Source organism: Cololabis saira, chromosome 9 (genome assembly GCF_033807715.1).
Source record: "Cololabis saira isolate AMF1-May2022 chromosome 9, fColSai1.1, whole genome shotgun sequence".
Lineage (NCBI taxonomy): Eukaryota > Metazoa > Chordata > Actinopteri > Beloniformes > Belonidae > Cololabis > Cololabis saira.
This window is the reverse complement of record NC_084595.1, coordinates 42691551-42718759: the sequence shown is the minus strand read 5'-3', so window position 1 is coordinate 42718759 and position 27209 is coordinate 42691551. Positions and strand designations below refer to the sequence as shown.

The 27209-nt window shown below is 46.7% G+C and overlaps 1 protein-coding gene across 1 annotated transcript in view; it reads right to left on the bottom strand.

Annotated features, from left to right (window-relative positions):
- LOC133451186 (nucleus accumbens-associated protein 2) overlaps positions 1-21137 on the bottom strand; it is a 28222-nt gene extending 7085 nt beyond the window's left edge. Inside the window, exons 1-6 of the mRNA XM_061730152.1 lie at positions 20959-21137; positions 12742-13403; positions 4368-4576; positions 3330-3589; positions 1433-1609; positions 1230-1335 (exon numbers count right to left, since the gene is read on the bottom strand). Of these exons, the coding sequence (XP_061586136.1) occupies positions 1230-1335; positions 1433-1609; positions 3330-3589; positions 4368-4576; positions 12742-13182 (1193 nt within the window). The 5' untranslated portion in view covers positions 13183-13403; positions 20959-21137. The remainder of the gene's footprint in view (positions 1-1229; positions 1336-1432; positions 1610-3329; positions 3590-4367; positions 4577-12741; positions 13404-20958) is intronic.
- Between the last annotated feature and the right edge of the window lie 6072 nt (positions 21138-27209).

The following is a 27209-nucleotide window of genomic DNA, read 5'->3' as shown; positions in this document are numbered from 1 at the left end:
GGTCCTTCACTCACACATCAAGTCTGGCACTTTTCTGAGGTTTTGTCCGGTGGCGACTCTCACTGGTGATGCAGTGAAGTCCAGAATATGAGGAAACGTGACGTCAACAATAAGTTCACGACCACATGAAGGACATGACAGTCCCCACATCACCAGATAAGTTACACACCAGTGGAACTGCAACAATCTCACAATCAACCACATGAACATATGAAGGTAGAATCCTGTCAATCACAACCATGGAACCTGTCAATCACAACCATGGAACCTGTTAATCACAACCATGGAACCTGTTAATCACAACCATGGAACCTGTCAATCACAACCATGGAAACTGTCAATCACAACCATGGAACCTGTCAATCACAACCGTGGAACCTGTCAATCACAACCATGGAACCTGTCAATCACAACCGTGTATTTTAATTTGTGTACTTGCTGATATGAGTACCGATACTTCTACCACAAAAATAACTAGGCTAAAAATGCAATGAAAAATGCAATGAATTGGAATTCAATATAAATAAATAAAATGAGTAGAATAACTATTTTAAACAAAAAATAATATTTCTGTGTAAACAAAAAGTCTCCACACTGGCACTGTCTTCACATTTAAGAAGATATCAAACATATAACATATCAATGAAACATCGTATCGCGGCTCGAGTGCGTCGAGAAGACGATGAAATCCTTGGTCTTCTACAACTGACAGTGGCTGCTCATCCAGCACTAGATAACGGTTAGAGCCTCCGGTATTTTAACGGCCCGTGGGTTGTCTCTTGCCATTGTCTGTCTGTTTTTCAGAACCTGAGCTAATGTTGCTGTTGTGGTCTTGCAGTAGCATTAGAAAACTCCGTATACTCAGCTTTCTGATGATCTTGAGATGTTTTATCAAGTTGCTGGTATTAAACGACGTATTCTCCTTTCCTCCTCTTGACACCTAAGCAGCACGTAGCTTCAGTCTGCCTTACTTCTGTCGTCGTCCCTTATTTTGAAATATGTCCACCCTGCTGACGTCCCGCTGCATTAATTGTCTCTATCTTGCCTGAAACGGCGCTGCCAGTCTCACTCATGTATTACTCTCTTCTCATCACCACGGTATCGGTGCGTGGTATCGGATAATTTTTGCGAGTACGAGTATATGAGAGCAGTATCGGCCCCGATACGATACCCGGTACCGGTAAGCGAAGCCACCAGATTCTGCCGTGGACTGACAGGTAAGCACTCACCTGTCGAAGAAGGTGGCCAGCAGCCTCCTGAGCAGCACCTTGTGCTTGACTCCGGCACACAGGTGACAGTTCATCAGCTGTCCGCGCGTCATGAACACACCTGAACCTGAACACACACACTGACATCAGTGACTCTTCACACGGCCTTTCCTTGGCCTTCCGGTTACCGTGACGACAGCTGCACGGGCGTTCTGCTGTCCTACCTGCCACCAGCTCCACCTTCTCCCCGGGGTCTCCCTCCGTGTAGAGCGACGGATGGCAGCGGTAGCCGATCTGACTGATCAGGCTGGCGGGCAGGGCCATGTTGTCCCGGCCAACCAGAACGCAGGGCCGGCGCTCGTTCGCCAGTGGGAGGGGCAACATCTCAAGCTTCTCCTGGACTGAGGAAAAGAGAAACAGGGACGACACAGATGAGAACAACACTCCCTTTCAACAGTTTCCCCGCCAGTGGCGGCTTGTCAATAGAGGGCGCTAGGGCGCCGCCCCCATTAAAATTACAGGAAAAAACTTAGACACAGTACACATAAATTACGTAATAAAAAGTAATCACATCTGTGCACTCAAATGTGTCTGACTTTTAATTTTTCAAGCCCTCCCATCCCATTCTGGGACTATAAACTTATTTCATGTTCTTCCCTGTCATTACAAATACACTTGTAAAACTAGATGTAAGAACTTTTTGTTGTAGTTAGATTGTAATCCACAGGGATTAAGACCATGGAAGCTACAACAGATTCACAAACTTGCAGAAAAATCTTTCAATTAATATTTATAAAAGTCAGCAACTACTGGCCACTCAGAGAAGCAACAGATAAAAGGTCAGAGAGCTGCACAGTTGCAGCAGTGTTGTTTCCATCATCCTACTGTCAGTCTGGCAGGTTTTTACCATCTATGGTTTTTAATCTGAAATGGAGCAAATTCAGCTACAAGAGCAGCCTGGGGTTGATTTACACTTAAAAATTAAAATGATATAGTACTAATTAAAATTAGGGAGAAAAAAATCTAAATAGATTTTTTTTATTTGTCTTCAATACTCCACCCTCTCCTTAGAAACTGTGCTTCCTTGCTTTTCTGGAGGCAAAGTCATTGATGACATCACCATAAGAAATCTGATGGCCAACTTTGTTGTTAATACTAATAACTGCCAGTCCACTCAGTCTTTCTTGTGCCACTGAAGATCTAAAAAAATAATTTTATTTTTTATTTTATTTTTTCTTTAACTCTTGGGTGCCCCCTAGTGGCCACGGGGCCCTAAGCAGCTGTTTAGTTCACTTATGACTTGTGCCTTGTGTTCTGCCGAGTTGTCCTACCTCCGTGAATCGTCCTACCCGTAGGATGAAATGACATCCTTCTCTGCCGAGGTGTCCAATCATCCTACCTGATATCTATGTGGAAGCACATAGATATCAGGTAGCACGATTTGGCAGATGAAAATACCCCGTCAAATCATGCGGTCACATACACGCATGCGGATAGAACTGCCTGTATCTCACCTTGTTGTGTTTCAATACATTTTCAAACTACATATATCTATATTTTTATCACTAATTTCTTTTTGAAAATAAGTAAAATGCACATTCCCAGGAAGTATCATAAAGAAAAGGTTTATACAAAGTTTCATATTCATCAGATTTTCAGATTCATCTGAATGCAGCAGTAGTCTCGATGTGAGAAATCAATCTGTGCAATAAAAAGTGGATATGAGTGGATATGAGGGGTGGGGTAGTAGTTGTTGGGGGGTGGGGTAAAATGAAGATGCAGTAGAAGATCAGCAACCTTGGTAAAGGAAGCTGGAATTGTGATTGGGGCATTTCTTCATATACAGCTGATCGGTAGGACGATTCCGTGATGTTTTTGTCAAGGCGATGCTGTTGACTTGCGTGCATGCGCAGCGCAGTGACGCAAAGTGGGACATCTCGCCGGGTAGGATAATTTGGCAGAACACCGGCTCTGCTTGTTGATATTTGAGCCAGGTATTTTTCTGCCGCCTGTCACATTTTATTGTTTCAAAGATGTCTGGGCGGAGGACCAGCCTGTGTCGTGTCCTGTGAGTGTGAATCAGCCCAGAGGGCCGGGGCAGCAGAACTTCTGGGAACTCACTGTAGGGGTTTCCAGGGTGACCATAGATGTGCTGGTAGACCCCCGGGTGGACGGCGTTGCTGTAGTAGTCCTCCTCCAGCTCCTCCTCTGTGGGGGGGTGAGAGGGAGGTGAGTCCGTGGGAAGACTGGACCCCCCGGGACTGGAGCGGCCCCCGCCTGCCAGCAGGTATGACTGCAGACCCGGAACCACACCTCCGGCTGCACTCAGGTAGCAGAGAGCGCTGGTCCTGGAGGCCTGCAGCTCCCCCACCACGTCCATTCTGAGGAGGAGCCCAGGGAGAGGGGGGGGCAAGAATTTAGTAACTTTATTAACATTTGGGAGACATTGCAAGGAGAAAAACAGAGACTTTCTGACTCAACGTTTTCTAACAGAATATTAGAGCCCCACGAAGAAAACAAATGCAGGGAAGGTGTTAAAATTCAAATGAAAAGAAAAGACTCAAAGAAACTCAAATTCAGAATTTCTAAATTTGAAAATACTATTTAGGAGGCTGCAGATGAGGCCTGGCTACTTCATATCTCCACCGTTTCCAGAGTATGAAGGGAGCAGTGGCTCTCTGCATTTGTATAGGTCAGGGGTGGGCAACCCGCGGCTCTAGAGCCGCATGCAACTCTTTAGCGCCGCCCTAGTGGCTCCTGGAGCTTTTTCAAAAATGTTTGACCTTTTATTTTTAATTTTTTTTCTTCTTTTCTCTTTTTTCTTCCTTTTTCCTTTCCTTTTTAATCTCGACATTTCGACTTTTTTCTCAACATTGACTTTTTTCTCGACATTTGACTTTTTTCTCAAAGTGCATAATGAAAAAAAAAAATCTTCCCCCAGTTATAACTAACATGCAGCATGTGTTGCCTTCATTCTAAGGCTTATACAAGACTTTCCATTTTTACGGCCCCAGACATATTTGTTTTTTGTGTTTTTGGTCCAATATGGCTCTTTCAACATTTTGGGTTGCCGACCCCTGGTATAGGTGAACATATAAGGAAACAACTATCTGGATTCAGATAGACGTATTAGATGAACTTCAACATGAGTCAATTCACCTGGCTCCATCTCCTCCTCCTCCTCCTTCGTCGTTCTCCTCCGTGGGGGGAGTATCGGCTCTCTCCTGCTTGATCCTGCTGACCGTGAGCAGCAGCTCCGCTGGGCTCAGGGACGGCTGGTCCAGACCTCTCTCCTGCAGCTGGGGGCCGCCGTGCTGCTGCTGGACCGTAGGGCCGTCGTAGCCCCCGAGCTCATCTGCTGACGTTGTCTGTGATGAATCAAGGATCGAATCAAATCATTTGATGACAAATCATCCCCACATGTCAGGGGTCCCCAAACTACGGCCCACGGGCCACATCCGGCCCGCCAAAGCAATTGGGGTGGCCCACTTATGATCCCAGCAATTTTTTTTTTTTTTTTAATTTTCCTATCATAAGATATCCGTACTTAAATGTTGGCATTCTAATTAAAATTGACCATAGTTATGAGCTATTTATAACTAATAGTGGCTCATCTTCACCCCCTCACACAATGGTATATTCTGACGTGACTTTTACCGTGACCGAGTGGTGAGCTGACAGAAAAAGATGACAAAGGGGCACGGTGGCGCAGCAGGTAGTGCAGCCGTCTCACAGCAAGAAGGTCCTGGGTTTCATTCCCACCGGGGACGCTGTGGGCGCTGAAGTGCGTGTTAGTTCCCCCATGACTTCAGCACCACACCATGGGTGGGGTTGGTGAAAGGGCCTTTCTGTGTGGAGTTTGCATGTTCTCCCCGTGTTCCCTTGGTAGCTAATGTGAGCTACCCTCACAAAAACATGCACACAGTCCTGGGCTCCTCTGGGCTACCGGGGAACAGATAGGGTGGGGAGGATAACGTGATACTTCCACGCGCTACGTCCGGCCGGAGGAGCCCCACCCTGCCTGATGAAAAGATGCGGCCTGCTCACTCCTCAGGTTAAGGAGGAGACCAGTGCAGGGCCCTCCCGGGGTTGGTAGAGGATGGCAATGCCCAGGACTGTTACTTAGGTAGGAGCACTGGGTGATAAAATGGGGGAAAAAACCGGGATAAAAATATTAAAAAAAAAAAAAAAAAAGAAGAAGACGACAAAATGCCGAAAGTTTTGGGGAAACGAAAAATAGAGTAGATAAATCAGAGTGCAGAGTTTTCAAACAGCAGTGGACAGATGACTATTTTTTTTTTCAGTGCAAGGAAAAGGCAGTTTGTCTGATCTGCAAAGAAACGGTAGCAGTGTTCAAAGAATGTAACATTCGTCGACATTATGAAACCCGCCATGGAGAGCAGTATGCTAGCCTGCAGTATGCTAGCCTGCAGGGCCAAGTGAGGAGAGACAAGGTGACTCAGCTAAAATGTGGATTAGCCCAACAGAGCACATTACTGCTTCAGACGCAGATGAACGTGGCGTCCGTCCGGGCCAGCTTCAAGGTAGCTAAACTGATAGCACGCCGTGGAAAGCCGTTCAGTGATGGGGAGTTTATTAAAAAGTGTTGGAGCGCTGCTGCGGACGAGGTCTGTCCGGACAAGAAAGATGTCCTAAACGCGGTGAGTCTGTCCGCATCTACAGTCACCAGGCGGGATGAAGAAATGGGGGATAATGTACATTACCACCCAGCTGAAAGAGAAAGCTAAAGATTTTGTGTATTTTTCGTTGTCATTGGATGACAGCAACGACATGCAGGACACAGCACAACTGTTCATTTTTATTCGGGGAGTAAATTCCAACTTTGAAGTTACCGAGGAGCTGGCAGTCTCACAGATACGACAACAGGGGATGATATTTTTGGTAAAGTTTGCCAAACAATGGAAGAGTTGGATGTGGACTGGTCTAAGCTGGCCAGCATCACAACGGATGGTGCTCCAAATATGACCGGCGCGTCGCGGGGGCTCGTCGGGCACGTGAAAAAAGAAATGGCAGAAAGAGGTCTCACACTCCTGCTACAAGTCCACTGCTTGATTCACCAGCAAGCACCAGCAAGAAAGAAGAATCAGCCCACAGAGATGTGTTTTACACTGAAGTCCGCTGGTTAAGCCGGGGCGGATCATTTTCTGTTATAGACTAACCTCGGCCCCCCATCACAGAAAGGAAAGTTGTTGTGGCCCCCACTGAAAAAAGTTTGGGGACCCCTGCCACATGTAGTGCATCTTAGTTCCTCTCATGTCCACCAGATGGAGCTGTGTACTGGAACTGGTGAACCTTGTGGTTGTCACCTGCTCCTGGGACAGAGGAAAGCCCTTCAGGATTGCTCTACATCATTAATAGACTCCTACAGATTTCATGGAAACGTGTTTTTGTCAGACGCTTAATGACATAACTCACGTGGGCTGCTAGCTGGGTTTTTATTTACTTGCAACAGCAGAGAGATGTCTGTTTATTTATTTGTAAGGATCACCATTAGCTATGCCCTTAAACACAGCCAGTCTTACTGGGGTCCACATTAAAAAACAATACATTTAAAACATACAGTTAAAAACAAGGCATAAAGAAAGAAAACAAAATAACACGACAAACCTACATTAAACTTTACCGTACATGTAAATCATTATCTCAAAGCAAAAAAAAAACATACATGAAACATTCCAACTGCAAAAACTCAAAGTCTTACCGAGAATATTTGTCTTATTTCTAGTTAAAATGTCTACTTTTTAGTCACAAAATCTCATTGCACTTAAAACAAGAGTCATTACCAGAAAAATAACTTATTTGACCATTTTCACCTCAAGTTTCAAGTAAATTTTCACTTGAAATAAGTAGAAACAATCTGCCAGTGTGGAACAAGATTTATCTTCTCATTACAAGCAAAAAAATCTTGTTCCACTGGCAGATTTTTTCTACTTACTTTAAAGGTATAGTCCTTGATGTTGGAGAGCTAGCAAGATTTGAAAGTGGCACCTCCTCTAAGCCCCGCCCCCTCCCGTCAGCGCTCCGTCCAAAGCCACGCCCCCACAAACTTTGGGGAACGCGCATTTGCAGGAGTCGAGTTTTCCAGGACATTTTGGACAGCACATTTTCAACAAAACTACCCCATGTCTCATTCACCTGTAAGCGAGGCCGGTTTTAGGGGGGGGCAGGGCGGGGCTGTGCCCACCCAAACGTGTGTCCTGCCCACCCAATCAAAGTTATGGGGATCCTTTATTTTTTTATAATTTTATTTTTTTATAAATATAAAAAAAATATCAAAGAATATCTGTACCGTTTCTGATTGGGTGCGCATCATTTTTAGACACAACAATAAACGCATACCGCAAAAGTTGTGTCTCGGCGGAGGAACCCGACGTCCCAGCAAAATGAGCACAACAGAGAAGTTCAGAACAGCACACAGAGCACACACTGAAGGCTGATTTATGGTTCCGCGTTACACCAACGCAGAATGGTGCGCGTCGCCACGTACCCTACGCCGTAGGCTACGGCGTAGCCGTGGCTCCAGAGCCTGCACGGCACCGCAGCACAACGCCACCCGCGCCGGCGCTCTCCGCCCTCGCCGGGATGGAGACGCCTCCATCCCCACGGACCCCGCGGTCCGTGGCAGACCCCCAGTAGCGGACAACCTGCGCTGCAGAATCGCACTTCGGCTTTCTTTTTTTAGCCTTTTTAGCAGGGCAAGCCGTTACATTCAACGTGACGAGTGCGCGCATGGGACAGAGGGGGCTGTGGGCGGGACTTAAAATGAAGGCTGATTGGTTCTTTCCCCCCTGCCAAGCCTCTGGTCCTCTGACCAATCCGTGCCATTCGGTGCGCAAAAACAGATTGGTCAGAGTTTTTACAGGATTAAAGCTGTCAGAGAGGTCGGATTTTTTTCTTAACTTTTTCTGAAATCACTGGCTACTCTCAGGATGGAAGGACCATTTCACCCAGTATAACAATAAATGTTTTTGAATACGATTACAGACTATACCTTTAAGTGAAAATCTACTTGAAACAGGTGAAACCAGGACTAGTAGAACTGAAACCAGGACTAGCAGACCTGAAACCAGGACTAGTAGAACTGAAACCAGGACTAGCAGACCTGAAACCAGGATTAGTAGACCTGAAACCAGGACTAGTGCCCCTTTTGCACTAGTACCACCTCAGCTCGGTTCTACACGTTTTGCCCTTTTGCACTAGGGCTGAGACGGGTAGAGCCGCTCCAAGCCGATACATTTTTCTGTAACCATTTCAGCGAGGTTCTATACGGGGCTGAGCAGGGACTATTGCCGACGTCACCACCCTCCGCGCCACTAATTGGTCGGGGGGCGGGGACGTCACCACCCTCCGCGCCTCTGATTGGTCGGGGGGCGGGGCCGTCAGACGTTTGAATCAGGAAGCGGGAGTCAGCGCGAGAGCGACCCGCGGCTCGCGGCGATTTTATTATAAAGCGCAAAACGTCTGTTTGGTGATCCAACTCTGAGGTGCAGATGTTCATAAACCTGGTGGCTGACGAGACAATTAAAAAAGGGATGTAGACGGGCTGTTTTACTCTCAGCCGCTCGCGGCTCCAGCTGATTTCTGATCAGCGCCGACATGAACAAAGCGGTTGCGCAATCGAGTACGTCACAGCAGATTCACCCCAACCTGCCCACTTCTCACCTGGCTGTGGAAAAACACGGGTAGAGGCGGGTAGAGGCGTGACGAGCCGAGTCGGGCCGAGTAAGTCCTAGTGCAAAAGTGCCATAGTAGAACTGAAACTAGGACCAGTAGACCTGAAACCAGGACTAGTAGAGCTGAAACCAGGACTAGTAGAGCTGAAACCAGAACTATTAGATCTGAAACCAGGACTAGTAGAGCTGAAACCAGGACTAGTACTCCTGAAACCAGGACTAGTGAAGCTGAAACCAGGACTAGTAGAGCTGAAACAGAACTAGTAGAACTGAAACCAGAACTAGTAGACCTGAAACCAGAACTAGTAGACCTGAAACCAGGACTAGTAGAGCTGGACCAGGACTAGTAGAGCTGAAACCAGGACTAGTAGACCTGAAATCAGGACCAGTAGACCTGAAACCAGGACTAGTAGAACTGAAACCAGGACTAGTAGAACTGAAACCAGGACTACTCACTCATCACTCATCTTCTCCCGCTTTATCCGTTCCCCGCTCATCTTCTCCCGCTTTATCCGTTCCCGGGTCGCGGGGGCAGCAGCCTCAGCAGGGATGCCCAGACTTCCCTCACCCCAGACACTTCCTCCAGCTCCTCCGGGGGGAGTCCGAGGCGTTCCCAGGCCAGCCGAGAGACATAGTCTCTCCAGCGTGTCCTGGGTCTTCCCCGGGGTCTCCTCCCGGAGGGACATGCCTGGAACACCTCCCTAGGGAGGTGTCCAGGAGGCATCCGGTACAGATGCCCAAGCCACCTCAGCTGACTCCTCTCAATGTGAAGGAGCAGCGGCTCGACTCCAAGCTCCTCCCGGGTGACCGAACTCCTCACCCTATCTCTAAGGGAGCGTCCAGCCGCCCTGCGGAGGAAACTCATCTCTAAGGGAGCGTCCAGCCACCCTGCGGAGGAAACTCATCTCGGCCGCTTGTATCCGCGATCTTGTCCTTTCGGTCACTACCCAAAGTTCATGACCATAGGTGAGGGTAGGGGCGTAGATTGACCGGTAAATCGAGAGCTTCGCCTTTCGACTCAGCTCCCTCTTCACCACGACGGTCCAGTACATCGACCGCATAACTGCGGACGCTGCACCGATCCGTCTGTCAATCTCACGCTCCATTGTTCCCTCACTCGTGAACAAGATCCTGAGATACTTAAACTCCTCCACCTGAGGCAGGACTTCTCCACCCACCCGGAGAAGGCATGCCACCCTTTTCCGATGGAGAACCATGGCCTCAGTCTTGGAGGTGCTGATTCTCATCCCTGCCGCGTCGCACTCGGCCGCAAACCGCCCCAGCACATGCCTGAGGTCCCGGTCTGATGAAGCCAACAGGACAACATCATCTGCAAAAAGCAGAGATGAAATCCTGAGGTCCCCAAACCGGATCCCCTCCGGCCCCTGGCTGCGCTTAGAAATCCTGTCCATAAAAATTATGAACAGGACCGGTGACAAAGGGCAGCCCTGCCGGAGTTCAACATGCACCGGGAACAAGTCTGACTTACTGCCGGCAATGCGAACCAGACTCCTGCTTCGATCATACAGAGACCGGACAGCCCTTAGTAGAGGGCCCCGGACTCCATACTCACTCAGCACCCCCCACAGAATGGCACGAGGGACACGGTCAAATGCCTTCTCCAGATCCACAAAGCACATGTAGACTGGTTGGGCAAATTCCCATGAACCCTCGAGCACCCTGCAGGGGGGTATAGAGCTGGTCCAGTGTTCTACGACCGGGACGAAAACCGCATTGTTCCTCCTGAATCCGAGGTTCGACTATCGGCCGTAATCTCCTCTCCAGTACCCTGGCATAGACTTTCCCGGGGAGGCTGAGAAGTGTGATCCCCCTGTAGTTGGAACACACTCTCCGGCCCCCCTTTTTAAACAGAGGGACCACCACCCCGGTTTGCCACCCCAGCGGTACTGTCCCCTTCCTCCATGCAATGTCGCAGAGGCGTGTCAACCAAGACAGCCCTACGACATCCAGAGACTTGAGGTACTCAGGGCGAATCTCATCCACCCCTGGTGCCCTGCCACCGAGGAGCTTACGAACCACCTCGGTGACCTCGGCTTGGGTGATGGATGAGCACGCCTCCGAGCCCCAACCCTCTGCTTCCTCAGTGGAAGGCATGTCAGTCGGGTTGAGGAGAAACCAGGACTAGTAGAACTGAAATCAGGACTAGTAGACCTGAAACCAGGACTAGTAGAGCTGAAACCAGAACTGCTGCCTTCAGGTTCGAGGTTCAGGAGATGTAGACCCACCAGAGTACTCCGGTCAAAACCAGCCATAAAATGGCCCAACTCTTAATCTGAACTTCCCACCCTACTGCCACCCCACATGAAGTAGTTGGTCTGCACATGAATCAGTCGCGGTCCAGTGGACTGAATCTCCTCCACGGATCTGCTTCTTGACTCTGGTGTCCATTTTTGCCCCGTGTGAATGTGTATGAATGTTGGTGGTGGTCGGAGGGGCCGTTTGGCGCAATATGGCAGCCACGCTTCAGTCTGCCCCAGGATAGCTGTGGCTACAAAACGTAGCTTACCACCACTGGTGAGAATGTGTATGAATGAATAATGGTCTCTGTAAAGCGCTCTGGGTGCCTTGAAGGGCGCTATATAAAAACCAAGCCATTATTATTAATCAAGTTTATAAAACAAGGTTTTTCCATCTCCGTAATATCACAAAGATCAGGAACATCCTCTCCCAGAGTGATGCGGAAAAACTAATTCAGAGGTTTCTATCTTCTAGACCAGATTGCTGTAATGTGTTATTAGCAGGATGTCCAAGTAATTATCTGAATATCCTCCAGCTGATCCTGGTTTCTTCAAGACCTGATAGTGCCCTATGTTCCTAACAGAGTTCTCCGTTCTCAGAGTGCAGGTTTACTCGTAGTTCCTAGAGTATCCAAATGTAGATTTGGAGGACGGGTCTTCTGCTATCAGGAACTGTTACAATGGGACCAACTTCCAATCTGGGTTAAGGAGGCTGACACCACCTCCACCTTTAAAACCAAACTGAAAACCTTTCTGTTTAGTAAAGCCTGTAGTTAGTGTAAACTCTAGTGTGTTAGGGCCAGTAGAGCAGCTGGTCTGAACCAGAGCTTCATCCTAGATACGCTGCTATAGAGCTACACTGCTATAGAGCTACGCTGCTATAGAGCTATGCTGCAGAGGGACACCAACATGATCCACTGGGCGGTTCCCGTCACCCCTCCTTCTCTTTCCTTTCTCAGTTATTAATGATAAGTATCTCATAACCATCATTGTTCTCCATTGTTCTTGTAGTTTGTTGTGCTGGTGGTCTGTCCCCCCCCTTTCTCTTCTGTGGATGTTTGCAGGCCAGAGCTTCAGGAGCTGCATGCTGATCTGCAGTCCCCCCCCGTTTATATAGTCATCCTTGTAGTACACCAGTTAACCATTGTGTCTGTGTCTCTCCTTTCTCTGTTCTTCTTTCTCTCTGTTTGTTCTCTCTTTTCCCGCTCTACCCAGTTGGAGAGTCCCCCATTATGATCCAGGTCCTGGTCCAGGTTCCTTCCCTCTTAAAGGCTGAATTATGGTTCTGCGTTAAATCAACGCAAAGCCTACGCCGGAGCCTGACGTGCACCTCCCAAAAAATTTAACTACGTGTCGAGGCGACGCAGACCCAATGCAGACCGAGAGGGCTGTGATTATTTTTTTTGGGTTGTTTTGGTTTTTGCACAATAGTTTTCCTTATCTCTTAAAGGGGTTAAAGGGGAGTTTTTCTTGACACTGTTTGGCTTATGGTTTTTCTCCCCCTAGGGGAGTTTTTTTACCTACCAGTGTTAATTTAATTAAATTTAATACTTTGAAGTCCTTTGTGGTGATCAGACCCACCTGAGAGTCGCAGCAGAGCGGGGAGGACGCAGCCTTCATCATCATCAGTTCCATGCCTCGCTCCACGATGTTCTGGATCTGCAGGTATCCGGCGGTGTACATTAGCACCAGCTGCTCGCTGGCGGCCATGCTGAGGCGGCCAGTGTAGCAGAAGGACAGAATCTGCTGGAAGCATGTCGGCGTCACCGAAGACGGCAGCTCAAACACCATCTGGGAGGGCGACGGCGAGGAGGCCGAGGAGGAGGGGTCGGCCGCAGAGCTGAACAGGTCTCTAAAGTAGAGCGAGGAGGCGGCCAGGACGGCCCGGTGTGCTTTGAAGGCCTGACCCTGCACCAGGATGGACACGTCGCAGTACTGACCCAGCAGCCGCTGCTCGTTCAGGCTGCCCAACACGCTGCTGCCGAAGTCTGGGATCTCCACCTGCAGCAGCCCCTCGGACATGCTGGAGGCCGTCAGTCCGGTCGAAGACGGGACAGGAAGTGACGGGCGGTTGAAGAAAGTAAGGTGTTTAAGTTTCAGGGATGCTGCAGAAAACTCTTGCGGAAGGTTCCAGATCCATGAGATCGGAGGTCGGAGAGGTACAGGTCAGAGCGAAGCAAGAGGAGGAGGAGGAGTTGGTGGTAGGTCATCAAGATGGATGCCAGTGTGGTGTAGATAAACAGCTGTAACAGAGAAGAGGCAGATCAGGGAATGGTTAAAACATCCATCACAGGGTGCTAGATGGCTCAGTGGGTTGAGCTAGCACCATTTGCAGAGGCTATAGTCTTCGTGCAGGCAACCCTGGTTTGAGTCTCGGCCTTGTCACTCTTTACTGCATGTTTGCCTCATCTACTTTCATTAAAGACCACTAGCACAACAAACATCTTTAAAAAACCATCCGTATCAAACCTCGAACATCAGCAGAACAACCAACCATCATAGCTCACATTTCTGACAGATCCATCCAGTCTGGTCATGGGGCTGTCGTGAAAAAGGGGAGTTCACTGCTCCTGATCCTGCCAGTTTATTCATCCGAAAGAAAACCGGCATGGTTTGGGAATTTGACATTGAAACTCAAGTTAAACCTGGCTAGCTAGCAGAATTTGAGGCCTAGCAGGGGTGCCACTTCTTCTGCATGCAACTTTTATTGAGGAGCGTTGTACTAAAGGCTGAGTTATGGTTCTGCGTCAAAACGACACCGTAGACTGACGCCGTAGAGTACGCGTCGACGCGTACCACACGCCGTCACTGACGCCGTCATTGACTTGCACTTCCCAAAAATTGTAACTACGCGTCGAGGCGACACAGACCAAACGCAGACGAGAGGGCTGTGATTGGTTCGCTCGGTAACAACGCATTTCCAGTTTCCGGATTGAAGCAGTCGTGAACTTTCAGCGCTCTTTTCTTCGTGTATGTGTGATTTTTTTGGTTTAGTTTTTTTGCACAATAGTTGTCCTTATCTCTTTGATTCACTGTGACCGGAAAAAGGCAGATAAACCATTCAGGAAAAGATTGCGAATTAGCGTTCACGGGGGGTACTGCACCACGGCGGAATGGAGTGACGGAGAAGTCTGAAGGGTTCACGACGGCGTCACGGCAACGGCGTCACGGCAACGGCGTCACGGCAACGGCGTCACGGCAACGGCGTGTGTACGGCGTCGATTTGACGCAGAACCATAATTCAAGCTTACCACTAGCCCTCACTCACAACTACTAGCCCTAAAAATGAAGCCACAGGCGTAGGGCCCTTGTAATCTTCCCTAGGGATTGGGACACCACTTGCTACGTCACTTCGTGGTTTACGTTCGGGTACGTAAGCGACTGCGTAGTTACGTTTGCACATACGTCACACCATATCAGGAAGCCCAGAGCTAAAAGCTGTTTTAATTTCCGCTATAGCGCTGTTAATATGCCACTTTATTAAGTTTTAATATTTTTTCAGGCCTAAAAGTAACCATTAAGATCCCCAACCTGGGCTCAGTTTATCCGAATAACGCCTGTTAATAAATTTGCTCCGAAGTTTTCGGGGATGAGAGGATCGCCGGCGATTTATGGTTCCGTATTAAATCGACACAGAGCCTACGGCGTAACCTACGCCGTAACCTACGCCGTAGGCTCTGGGTTGGTGTAACGCGGAACCGTAAATCAGCCATTATTCTGGCGAGATCTGAAGATACAACGCAACAACAAGCAAGCGAGTGATTATGTACATTCACTGAGTGAATATTATGAAAGTAAAATATATATTTCTCGCTAGAAATGTAATCAAAACGCATTTTTATGCAGAAACTAATTCAAAATATTGATTTTATTCACTAAAAAATAAGAAATGTCCGCCATGTTTGTTTTTTTAATTCATTCTGAAAATGATGACGTAAAGCATTCTGGGAAATTTTTCTGGCCCTCCGTCGGCGAGTCGGCATCTAAAATCCCTAGCTCTGAAGGGCTAGATTCATACACACTAGCCCTCATTTAGGCAACTACCCCTAGATGAAAAGAGGAATTGGGACACCACTACCCTCACCGGAACGCGCAAAATTTAGGGGTAGGACTGAAAAGTGGGGGTAGGGGATGTATTGGGACTGGCCCTAAGAAATCAAATCTGAGAGCTGGACTTAACTGTAACTGAAGAAAACATAAATGCTTTCAAAGGAAAATTGGAAAGACAGCTAACTAACTGTCACTAAGCCATCCGTGCAGCACCACTGGCCTGGAGTTCTGGGTTGGTCTGGAGTTCTGGCTCCGGCCTGGAGTTTTAGGTCTTAACACACATTGACTCGTGAGTCGACAGCTTTTTCTTTTGGTCCAGTTTTCTGTCCGCGACAACAGAATGATAAAGACTCTGGTGGAAGTCTCTGATGGAGCCACCTGGACCACATCATCTGCAAAAAGCATATATGCATTTTTAAACCAATCAAATTGGAAGCCGTCCAGCTCCAGGCTGCACCTAGGAGCTCAAAAAAGATTGTAAACAGAACTGGTGACAAAGGGCAGACCTGGCAGAGTCCAACTTCCACTGGGAAGGAATCTTTCTAACTGACAGCAATGTGAACCAAGCTCTCACTCCAGCTTTACAGGAGCAAAAGCTTAGCCAAGGGCCCAAAACCACATCCTCCAGGATATAGTGTTTTCCGCACTATAAGGATCACTTCAAATCTTTACTTTTTCTGACAAATCGGCAGTGTGCCCTATAATCAGGAGCCTTATGTATGAATTTAGTTGAGCTTACTGACCTCGAACCAGTTCTATGTGGTACACTGCACTCAGAAATCTGTCAACATGTTTTAGTGACTTTGGTAGCGACGAAGCCGCTCCGCTTGACTGATGGTCGGACCCGTTCAGACACATTAAAGTTGGTCTTTGGTTGGATACGGGCTGCACTGTCAGATCACTTTACATAACTAATTATGTAGCGCTGCAAGCAACCATCATCCAACATCTAGTCAACGTTACCTCACTGTCATTAGACGTCAAGCCAACGTTATTAGCGTAAACCCAATTTTCAAATTCTGTTTCATCATCCAGTTATAATCAAATGTTGGAATATAACGTTGTTCCAACCTCACGGATTAATGGAAGACGAATGATTTGAAATGTCTTTATTTTTCTGTCTTAGTTACAACTGAACGATATTCTGAGTTATTGTGAATGAATTGAATAAAGTTCGACTTACCTGACTGTTTTGTTTCGCTTTATATATGTTTTATCATGCGCCTAATACCCCGATTTATGTATGGAGATGGACCCGTTTATTGTTATTGCGGTGCGTCTAATGGTCTGCAAAATACGGTACGTGCAGATCTGTGGCAACAGTACAAAACATATTTCCATGAACTGTCCTGAAAGTTTCCTACCTCGAGCCCCCACTGTCCTGCATGTTTCAGATGTTGCCTTGCATCATCACCCCTGATTCTGATCAATGGTCGTCACCACCTTGTCATCAAAGGTCTGGACAAGTCTGTTAATGCAGTCCTTCTCAATCCTGGTGGGCCCCTGTCCTGCATGTTTTAGATGTTTCCCTGCACCAACACACCTGATTCTAATTAAAGGTCCTCATTAGCTTGTCACCAAGGTCTGCACAGCTCTGTTGATGACACAGGTACTTTTATCACGGTGTGCTGAAGCAGGGAAACATCTAAAACAGGGGTTGGGAACCCTGGTCCTCGAGAGCCACAGTCCTGCACGTTTTAGATGTTGCCTTGAATCCACACACCTGATTCTAATTAAAGGTCGTCATCACTTCATTCAGGTCTTCACAAGTCTGACAAGGACACAGTCATTTGTATCATGGTGTGTTGAAGGAGGGAAACATCTGAAATATGCAGAACTGCGGCTCTCGAGGACCAGGGTTCCCTAGCCCTGATCCAAAACATGCAGGACAGGGGGTCCTGAGGTCCAGGGTTGAAGACCACTGTCCTAAAGGTCTTCATGGAGAGTTGAGATTTTATTTTTCTGAGAATACCTTCTCAGTCATGTGAAAGATAACTGAGGAATCAAGAGAGTGGCGAAAGTAAAGGAATTATGGTCATCTTCATAAAAATTACTTCAGAAATATTCTGTTCAGGTTCTGGATAGCTCAATTGGTTGAGAAGACGCACCATACATAGAGGCTATCGTCCTCATCCTGGTGGTCCAGGTCCGAATGCTGGCCTGTGACTCTTTGCTGCACCACTTCCCCTACAGAAAAATGTCTACAAGTTCAGCAATTTTATATTGAGCTCTTAATTGCTTTCAAGTTGATAAAGTGCAGTTGAAGTTTTTAACCTGTAACTTCATCATTCGAGCTACAAAGCAGAATTGGGATCGGTCCAGTGTTTTGATTGCCTATAAATTAACAGTAATGTTTGTTCATGTTGCCATCTGTTGATATTTATTCTGCTGCAGACAAGAAAGATGCCAACAGCCCACAACAGTGGCCTGAGCCCTGCAGAGGACAGTGGGGAGGGTCTTTCACAAAAACACGTCACGTGAAATCCAATCTGTTCACTGTATCCCAGTGATTGACAGTGTCCCACCTCCCACTCTATGCTCAGGGTTAGGCTTAATATTCCTGGTGTATAATCCTATGTCCAACATGTCCACCTTGCTACCGTCATAAAAACGTACGCGAGTCCTCTACAGTCACCTTTCATCTAACAGAATCCAGGACAATCCATGACAGTCCTCTACAGTCTTCTACTGTCACCTATGACAAACTACTGTCCACTGCAGTCCAAAACACTAGAGTCCCCCACACTCATCTATTGTCTACCAGAGTCCAGGACAGTCCACAACAGTCTTCTAAACTGACCCCATCATCATCTACCACTGCAGTCCAAATTAGTCCACTAGAGTCCTCCGCACTCACCTAATATTTACCTCAATCCAGAAGAGTTCACATTAGTCCTCTACCGTCTTCCGTTGTCACCTCTCATCTAACAGAGTCCAGGACCACAGTCGGCCCAAGGCATAAGCGAACTAAGCGGCCCCGTGACCACTAGGGGGCCCTCAAAAGTAAAAAAATAAAATAAAATAAATAATAAAATTATTTTTTTATGTGTGAGTGATGATTCATACATTATCCACACGGGCCTCCACCAATGGTGATTGTCGTATCCCAAAGTATAAGACCTCTTTTGGTGAGTCTGTCTTTTCTGTGAAGGGTGCAAAACTCTGGAATTCTTTACCCACTAATTTAAAATTAGAAACGCGTGGCAATATTTTCAACAGAGGACTCAGACTATGGCTCAAATCTAAACAACAGTGCCTACATGAATAGGTCAGGTCTGCTTCTGCTCTTAAATTATGTTGTCTTTGCTTTATATCTTATGTCATCCTCTAATTTTATTGTATATTTTATTGTCTGTACTTTTTTAAAAGCCTCCTGTGGACAAGTGTTGCATGTACAAATTAGCATGTATGCTAAAACACTCAAACAGTGCATTTGGTTTGTCCTATGTAATTGTGATGTCCATACCAAATAAAGAAATAATAATAATAATAATCAAAGGTATGTTATTGTACAAAAACACAATAATTAATATTATTACATAAACAATATTATGTTAACAGTAGACTACTGCTGGCATATTGACTACTGCCTCTCGGCTCCAGAGCTCCACTGGTAATGTGTTCACTTCACATCTGAGGAGTAGGTTGAAGGCCCACCATGTCGCAAAAATGGACTTATCCGTCAGGATCAGATGAAAAATAAAGAGGAGAAGAAACGGAAAGATAAAGGTATGTTTGCATGTCTTAATGTAACGTTTGGTGTCAAGGAAATTGAAAAGTTTCCTCAAGTTAGGAAACTTGAGGAATATCCTTGACGTTGCATGCGTGTGCAGCCTATAGTAGCAAATGAGCTAAAGTTAGCTAGTTAAAAACGAAAGAGATTTCTCTTTTTAACTGGTTGGTTAGATAGCTTACTATGCAAGCTAATGGTTTTGTGTTCGCGTAATACTGAGCTAAACTGCAACTTTGATTAAGCTGATTCTCGGTATATATATATATATATATATATATATATATATATATATATATATATATATATATATATATATATATACACACATACAGTCATGGATTATTAGACCACCTTTGTTTTCCTCAACCTCCCGCCCATTTCAATGCCCGGCACCACCCTAAATTTGTTTGGACAAACATAATGATAACCACAAAAATAGCTCATACAAATTTTATTTAAGAGCAATCTAACTACAGCAAAAAGTTCTTACATCTAGTTTAACAAGTGTATTTGTAGTGACAGGGAAGAACATGAAATAAGTTTATAGTGGGTGTGTGAATGATCAATAATCAGTATTATTGGCAGTAATAGAGGGCCCCAAAATCTAATTTTGATTAGGGCCCCATGGAGGCTTGGGCCGGCCCTGTCCAGGACAATCCATGACTGTCACCTACGACATACTACTGTCCACTGCAGTCCAAAACTGTCAATGTCAGTCCTTTACACTCACTTATCTTCCACAAGAGTCCTCTGGAGTCCTCCACGCTCATCCTTTGTGTACCAGAATCCAGGAGAGTCCAAAACAGTCCTCTACACTCACCCATTGTTACTTTCGTCTTCCGGTAGTCAGGACACACCACAACAGTCATCTACAGTCTCTACCATCACCTTTGACATACCACTATCCACTGCAGTCCAAAACACTCACCGATAATACACAAGAGTTCAGAAGAGTCCACTGACTTCACAGTCTTCCATCATGCCCTGTTATCTACCAGAGTCCAGGAAAGTCCTGTACAGTCCTCTACAGCCTTCTACAATCACCAATGACATACCACTCTCCACTGCAGTCCAAAACCTTCCACTAGATTTCTCTACAACCCTCCATCCTCCACAACAGTCCACTAGTCTTCCACACTTATGTATTGTCTACCAGAGTCCAGGGCAGTCTACAACAGTCTTCTACACCCACCCAGCATCATCTGGTCATCTTCTGGGTCTCTGGAAAGCACCCAGAGACAACTTCTGTTGTAATAGACACTATATAAATAAAGTTGAATTGAATCTGTTATCTACCAGAGTCCAGGACAATCCATAACAGTCCATTACAGTCTTCTACTGTCACCTATTACATACTAGTGTCCCCTGCAATCCAAAACAGTCAATGACAGTCCTGTAGAGTCTTCCATCTTTCATCAGGCTCTAGGATAGTCCACTGCAGTCCTCAACACTCACCTATCATCTACAAGAGTCCACTAGAATCCTCCACACTCATTCTTTGTCCAGGACAGTCCACAACAGTCCTCTACAGTCTTCCACTGACACCTATTATCTACCAGAATCCAGGACAGTCAATTGTAGTCCTCTAGTCTTCTACCTTCACCCATGACATAGTACTGTGCACTGCAGTCCAATACAGTCCCCTATGTCCATGACACTCACCTATCATCTGCCAGAGTCTAGGACAGTCTGCATAAGTCTTTTTCAGACTGCTGTTTTCATCAGGAGTCCAGGTCTAGGACCGTAGACCCAAACCATGGAGGCTAAATTCCCTTACGGTGCAGGACAGTTCTGACACAGACTCCTTGGCTCCTGTAGAGTCCAGTTCAGGTAAGTTCAGTTCAGGGTTATTGTTGTTTACAGTTCAGTAACAGCAGACGGACAAACGGACGAGTGGACGAAAGACAAAGTGTAAACAAAGAGACAGACAGGTTAAAGAGACAGTTCCAGAGACAGACAGACAGTTGGGAGGGTGGATGTCAGACATGTGGATGGACAGATAGACAGATCCTCACCTCCTTCTGCTCCTCTTCCTCCTCTGCTTCTCCTCCATGCAGCAGCCGGCTGGGAGAGGTTTTCTTCTCCGCTCAGTCAACGTATCGTCTGGCTTGTCAGGGGCTGGGAGGGGGGCTGGGAGGGGGGAGCCAGCGATACAGCAGACAGCCGAGGAGGAGGAGGATGAGGAGGAGGAGGAGTCATCTGAGGACAGGCAGGGAGCTAATGCGGCTAACTGCCCTGCGGAGGACGGGAGGAGCGGCAGCGTGCATCACCAGCCGCCACAGACACCGACAACGCTGCCACGGCGACAGGCACGCAGGAGAACACGCCACACACACGTGTCCTGAGCTGTGCGAGTCTCAGGGTCTGTGTACATTTGTGTGTGTTTGTGTGTGTGTGTGTGTTTGTGTGTGAGAGAGAGAGAGAAAGAGAGAGAGGGAGAATGAGTGAGAGAGAGAAAGAGAGAGAAAGAGAGAGAGAGAGAGAGTGGCATGACTTGGCCAAGTCCTCAGCGCTGCATTGCAGTGCCGAGGCCGAGTTGGCATGCTGAGTACATAACACGCATACTGCGACTGTGTGCCAGCCTCTCACACACACACACACATACACACACACACGCACACACATACACACCATGCAGCCTCAGCTTCCTTCACAGTTCAGTTTCAAACAGACACACACACTGCAGTCACACACACAAGTTGTGTGATTCAAACTTGTCAATAGAACATTAAAGAGACAGAGACAGGTGGGTGGACGAGAGGGTGGAGGAGGGGCAGCCCTAAATAAGGAGTGCAGCTCTGTGTGTGTGTGTTGTGTGTGCGTGTGTGTGAACTCAAGGCTGTCCCAGTGGGGGACAATGGGTGTAGTGGGGATGTTGCAGTGCTCTGGGGACACTTACTTTGGGACAGAACTTAACCCAGTCCTAACCAGGCCTGTGATACACTACAGGATGTATCTGAAACACATAACACGCAAGATTACTGCACAAGTATGATCGAAAGTATAAATACCACCCATAGTTTATGGTGTTCTGCTACAGTTTGACACAGTTCACACTACAGGGTGTATCTGAAACACATAACACGTGAGATTACTGCACAAGTATGATCGAAAGTATAAATACCACCCATAGTTTATGGTGTTCTGCTACAGTTTGACACAGTTCACTACAGTCTACTGCAGTCCAAAACAGTCAAGTATGGTCTCCTGGAGTCCACTACATCCAGGGCAGTCTGCTAGAGTTTTCTACAGTCTAGTCCTATTGTCTCCCAGAGTCTAGGACAGTATTTCCACTTTCACGCAACAATGGCAGCATAAATACATACCTCTCTTAATTTTTGGAGCGACTACAGGAAAGCCTACGACTCAGTGCCTTAGTCGTGGATACTGGAATAACTGGAATAACTGGAACTACACAACATCAACAGGACACTGAGAGCCTTCATCAAGAACTCGATGAGACTCTGGAGGACTACTATGGAGGCCAACTCAAAGCCAAGTGCACAAGTCACTATCGAGTGTTGCATATAGGCTAGCTTTGAGATGCTCTGTCCGCACTGCTGTTCTGCATAGACCTGAACCACAAAGAGTGGATATGGATACCGGTTCAGAAGTGGAGTGGTGATCAGACGTGTCCACTACATGGATGACATCAAGCTGTACACCGTGAGTGAGCGAGACATCGACTCACTGATCACCCCACGAGCATATACAGTAGAGATATCGATATGTCATTCAGGCAAGACCCCAGATACAACGGAGACCAGGTCTACCACACCAAACAAGACCCCAGATAGAACAGGGACCAGGTGTATCACACCAAACAAGAGCCCAGATACAACAGAGACCAGGTCTACCACACCAAACAAGGGCCCAGATACAACAGAGACCAGGTCTACCACACCAAACAAGAGCCCAGATACAACAGAGACTAGGTCTACCACACCAAACAAGAGCCCAGATACAGAGGGTTGCAAAAGTATTCACCCCCCTTGAACTTTGTGACCTTTTGCCACATTTCAGGCTTCAAACATAAAGATATAAAACTGTAATTTTTTGTGAAGAATCAACATCAAGTGGGACACAATCATGAAGTGGAACGAAATGTATTGGATATTTCAAACTTTTTTAACAAATAAAAAACTGAAAAATTGGGCGTGCAAAATTATTCACCCCCCTTAAGGTAATACTTTGTAGCACCACCTTTTGCTGCGATTACAGCTGTAAGTCTCTTGGGGTTTGTCTCTATCAGTTTTGCACATCGAGAGACTGAAATTTTTGCCCATTCCTCCTTGCAAAACAGCTTGAGCTCAGTGAGGTTGGATGGAGAGCGTTTGTGAACAGCAGTTTTCAGTTGTTTCCACAAATTCTCCATTGGATTCAGGTCTGGACTTTGACTTGGCCATTCTAACACCTGGATATATTTTTTGTGAACCATTCCATTGTAGATTTTGCTTTATATTTTGGATCATTGTCTTATTGGAAGACAAATCTCCATCCCAGTCTCAGGTCTTTTGCAGACTCCATCAGGTTTTCTTCCAGAATGGTCCTGTATTTGGCTCCATCCATCTTCCCAATTTTAACCATCTTCCCTGTCCCTGCTGAAGAAAAGCAGGCCCGAACCATGATGCTGCCACCACCATGTTTGACAGTGGGGATGGTGTTTTGAGGGTGATGAGCTGGGTTGCTTTTACGCCAAACATAACGTTTTGCATTGTTGCCAAAAAGTTTGATTTTGGTCTGATCTGACCAGAGCAGCTTCTTCCACATGTTTGTGTCTCCCCGGTGGCATGTGGTAAACTTTAAACAACACTTTATATGGATATCTTTAAGAAATGGCTTTCTTCTTGCCACTCTTCCATAAAGGCCAGAATTGTGCAGTATACGACTGATTGTTGTCGTATGGACAGAGTCTCCCACCTCAGCTGTAGAGCTCTGCAGTTCATCCAGAGTGATCATGGGCCTCTTGGCTGCATCTCTGATCAGTCTTCTCCTTGTATGAGCTGAAAGTGTAGAGGGACGGCCAGGTCTTGGTAGATTTGCAGTGGTCTGATACTCCTTCCATTTCAATATTATCACTTGAACAGTGCTCCTTGGGATGTTTAAAGCTTGGGAAATCTTTTTGTATCCAAATCCAGCTTTAAACTTCTCCACAACAATATCTTGGACCTGCCTGGTGTGTTCCTTGTTCTTCATGATGCTCTCTGCGCTTTAAACAGACCTCTGAGACGATCACAGTGCAGGTGCATTTATACGGAGACGTGATTACACACAGGTGGATTCCATTTATCATCATTAGTCATTTAGGTCAACACTGGATCATTCAGAGATCCTCACTGAACTTCTGGACAGAGTTTGCTGCACTGAAAGTAAAGGGGGTGAATAATTTTGCACACCCAATTTTTCAGTTTTTTATTTGTTAAAAAAGTTTGAAATTTCCAATACATTTCGTTCCACTTCATGATTGTGTCCCATTTGATGTTGATTCTTCACAAAAAATTACAGTTTTATATCTTTATGTTTGAAGCCTGAAATGTGGCAAAAGGTCACAAAGTTCAAGGGGGGTGAATACTTTTGCAACCCTCTGTACAACAGAGACTAGGTCTACCACACCAAACAAGAGCCCAGATACAACAGAGACGAGGTCTACCACACCAAACAAGAGCCCAGATACAACAGAGACCAGGTCTACCACACCAAACAAGACCCAAGCTACAACAGAGACCAGTTCTATCACACCAAACAAGAGCCCAGATAGAACAGGGATCAGGTCTACCACGCCAAACAAGAGCCCAGATACAACAGGGACCAGGTCTATCACACCAAACAAGAGCCCAGATAGAACAGGGATCAGGTCTACCACGCCAAACAAGAGCCCAGATACAACAGGGATCAGGTCTACCACACCAAACAAGAGCCCAGATAGAACAGGGATCAGGTCTACCACGCCAAACAAGAGCCCAGATACAACAGGGACCAGGTCTACCACGCCAAACAAGGGCCCAGATAAAACAGAGACCAGGTCTACCACACCAAACAAGGGACCAGATACAACAGAGACCAGGTCTACTACACCAAACAAGAGCCCAGATACAACAGAGACCAGGTCTACCACACCAAACAAGACCCCAGATACAACAGAGACCAGGTCTACCAAACCAAACAAGACCTAAGTTACAACAGAGACCAGTTCTATCACACCAAACAAGAGCCCAGATAGAACAGGGATCAGGTCTACCACGCCAAACAAGAGCCCAGATACAACAGGGACCAGGTCTACCACACCAAACAAGGGACCAGATACAACAGAGACCAGGTCTACCACACCAAACAAGAGCCCAGATACAACAGAGACCAGGTCTACCACACCAAACAAGACCCCAGATACAACAGAGACCAGGTCTACCAAACCAAACAAGACCTAAGTTACAACAGAGACCAGTTCTATCACACCAAACAAGAGCCCAGATAGAACAGGGATCAGGTCTACCGCGCCAAACAAGAGCCCAGATAAAACAGAGACCAGGTCTACCATGCCAAACAAGAGCCCAGATACAACAGAGACCAGGTCTACCACACCAAACAAGAGCCCAGACACAACAGAGACCAGGTCTACCACGCCAAACAAGAGTCCAGATACAACAGAGACCAGGTGTACCACGCCAAACAAGAGCCCAGATACAACAGAGACCAGGTCTACCACACCAAACAAGACCCAAGCTACAACAAAGACCAGGTCAAACAGGAGCCCAGATACAACAGAGACTAGACAAGACCCCATCTAACACCAAACAAGACCCTTAGGGAATCCAGCACATAAGTGGGATGCAAGATGCTGGCAGGTAAAGTATACATGGAATGACACAACCAAGTAACGGATATAGTCTATAAGAACATCTGCACTGAGGTTGGGTTGGAAGTCCCCAGGTCAAGATGGGTGATACATCCAAGTTGACAATGAAAGAGCAAAGATCCTGTGGGACTTCCAGATCCAGAACGATAAATTGGTGATGGCGAACCAACCAGTGGTGGTTGACAAACATCAGAAGAAAGCAGCAGTTATAGACGTTGAAATCCTAAGAGACTGAATATAATGAAGAAATGACATGAGCAGTTGCAGAATCACTAAGGGTTAAAGGAAGTGATAGCGGATATGTAAAAGGTGAAGACAGCAGTGGTGCTGATAATACAGTAGTTGGAGCACTTGGAGCTGTGACCTCCAAGCTGGGAGAGTGGCCCCAAGAGATCCCAGGAACATCAGAGATCTTGAGTCCTCCTGGTGGGCAGCGACTCACGTAAACCAGAGAGGTCTCTACTCTACCCCCACCATGCTGTCCTTACAGATGCTATACCCCAGGAGATACGTCTGGACCGTCATACTCACAAAAAAGGTAACAAGAAAAGAATTGGGGTTGAATTAGGGCCAGAACGAAGATGGAAGACAGTCAGCATTGAGCATTTTTTCAGTCATTCAGGTCGACGTGGGCTATGTGCACAACAAAAGAGATGAACTGAAGCCAACGTTAACCATGTGCATGAATACCGGACTGCCTCCATTCTTATATTAATGGAAACATGGCTGAATAAAAATGACAGTGGTGACATTGATGGCTTCCACATAGCCCTGAGACTCAACCGACACACTGAGCTCACGAGTAAACATGGCGGCAACATGTGTCAGTAACAAACGCTGGTTCTCAACGACCATTGTCCGTGAGGAGACGTGCATCAAAGACATCAACTACTTTTTTTTCCCTCTTCACTTTTCATATTTTTATTATGTAAAGCACATTCCTGTGTTGCTGAAAGGTGCTATACAAATAAACTTGCTTTGCCTTGCCTTGCTGACAGTTTCTCTCCATTCCCTCCATCTTCTACAGTTCCCCCAGTCTTTTTTCATCACGGTTTAAATCAACCCTAGGGCAAACGCATATACAACCGTTAAACATAACCAATAACCCTCTACAAGCTGGAACTCAGTTGCTCTTAGTCCCTCAGTTTCATCCCGGGAGACCTCAACCACTGCTCAAATGGCAAGTCACTTAAAGGGTTTCAGCAGTGTGTCACCTGCACCACCGCCAGGGAAGGAACGTGCACAAACGCTATGGATCTGTTTCTGGTGCATGTAGATCAATTGGCCTTCCTCTTCTCTGCTCTGCTGATCATCACACCGTCCTGCTGCCACCAGCCTACACCCTGCCTGTAAGAACGACGGAGAAGGGTGGCAAAAACATCCGGCAGTAGACCAGTGACAGCACTGCAACAC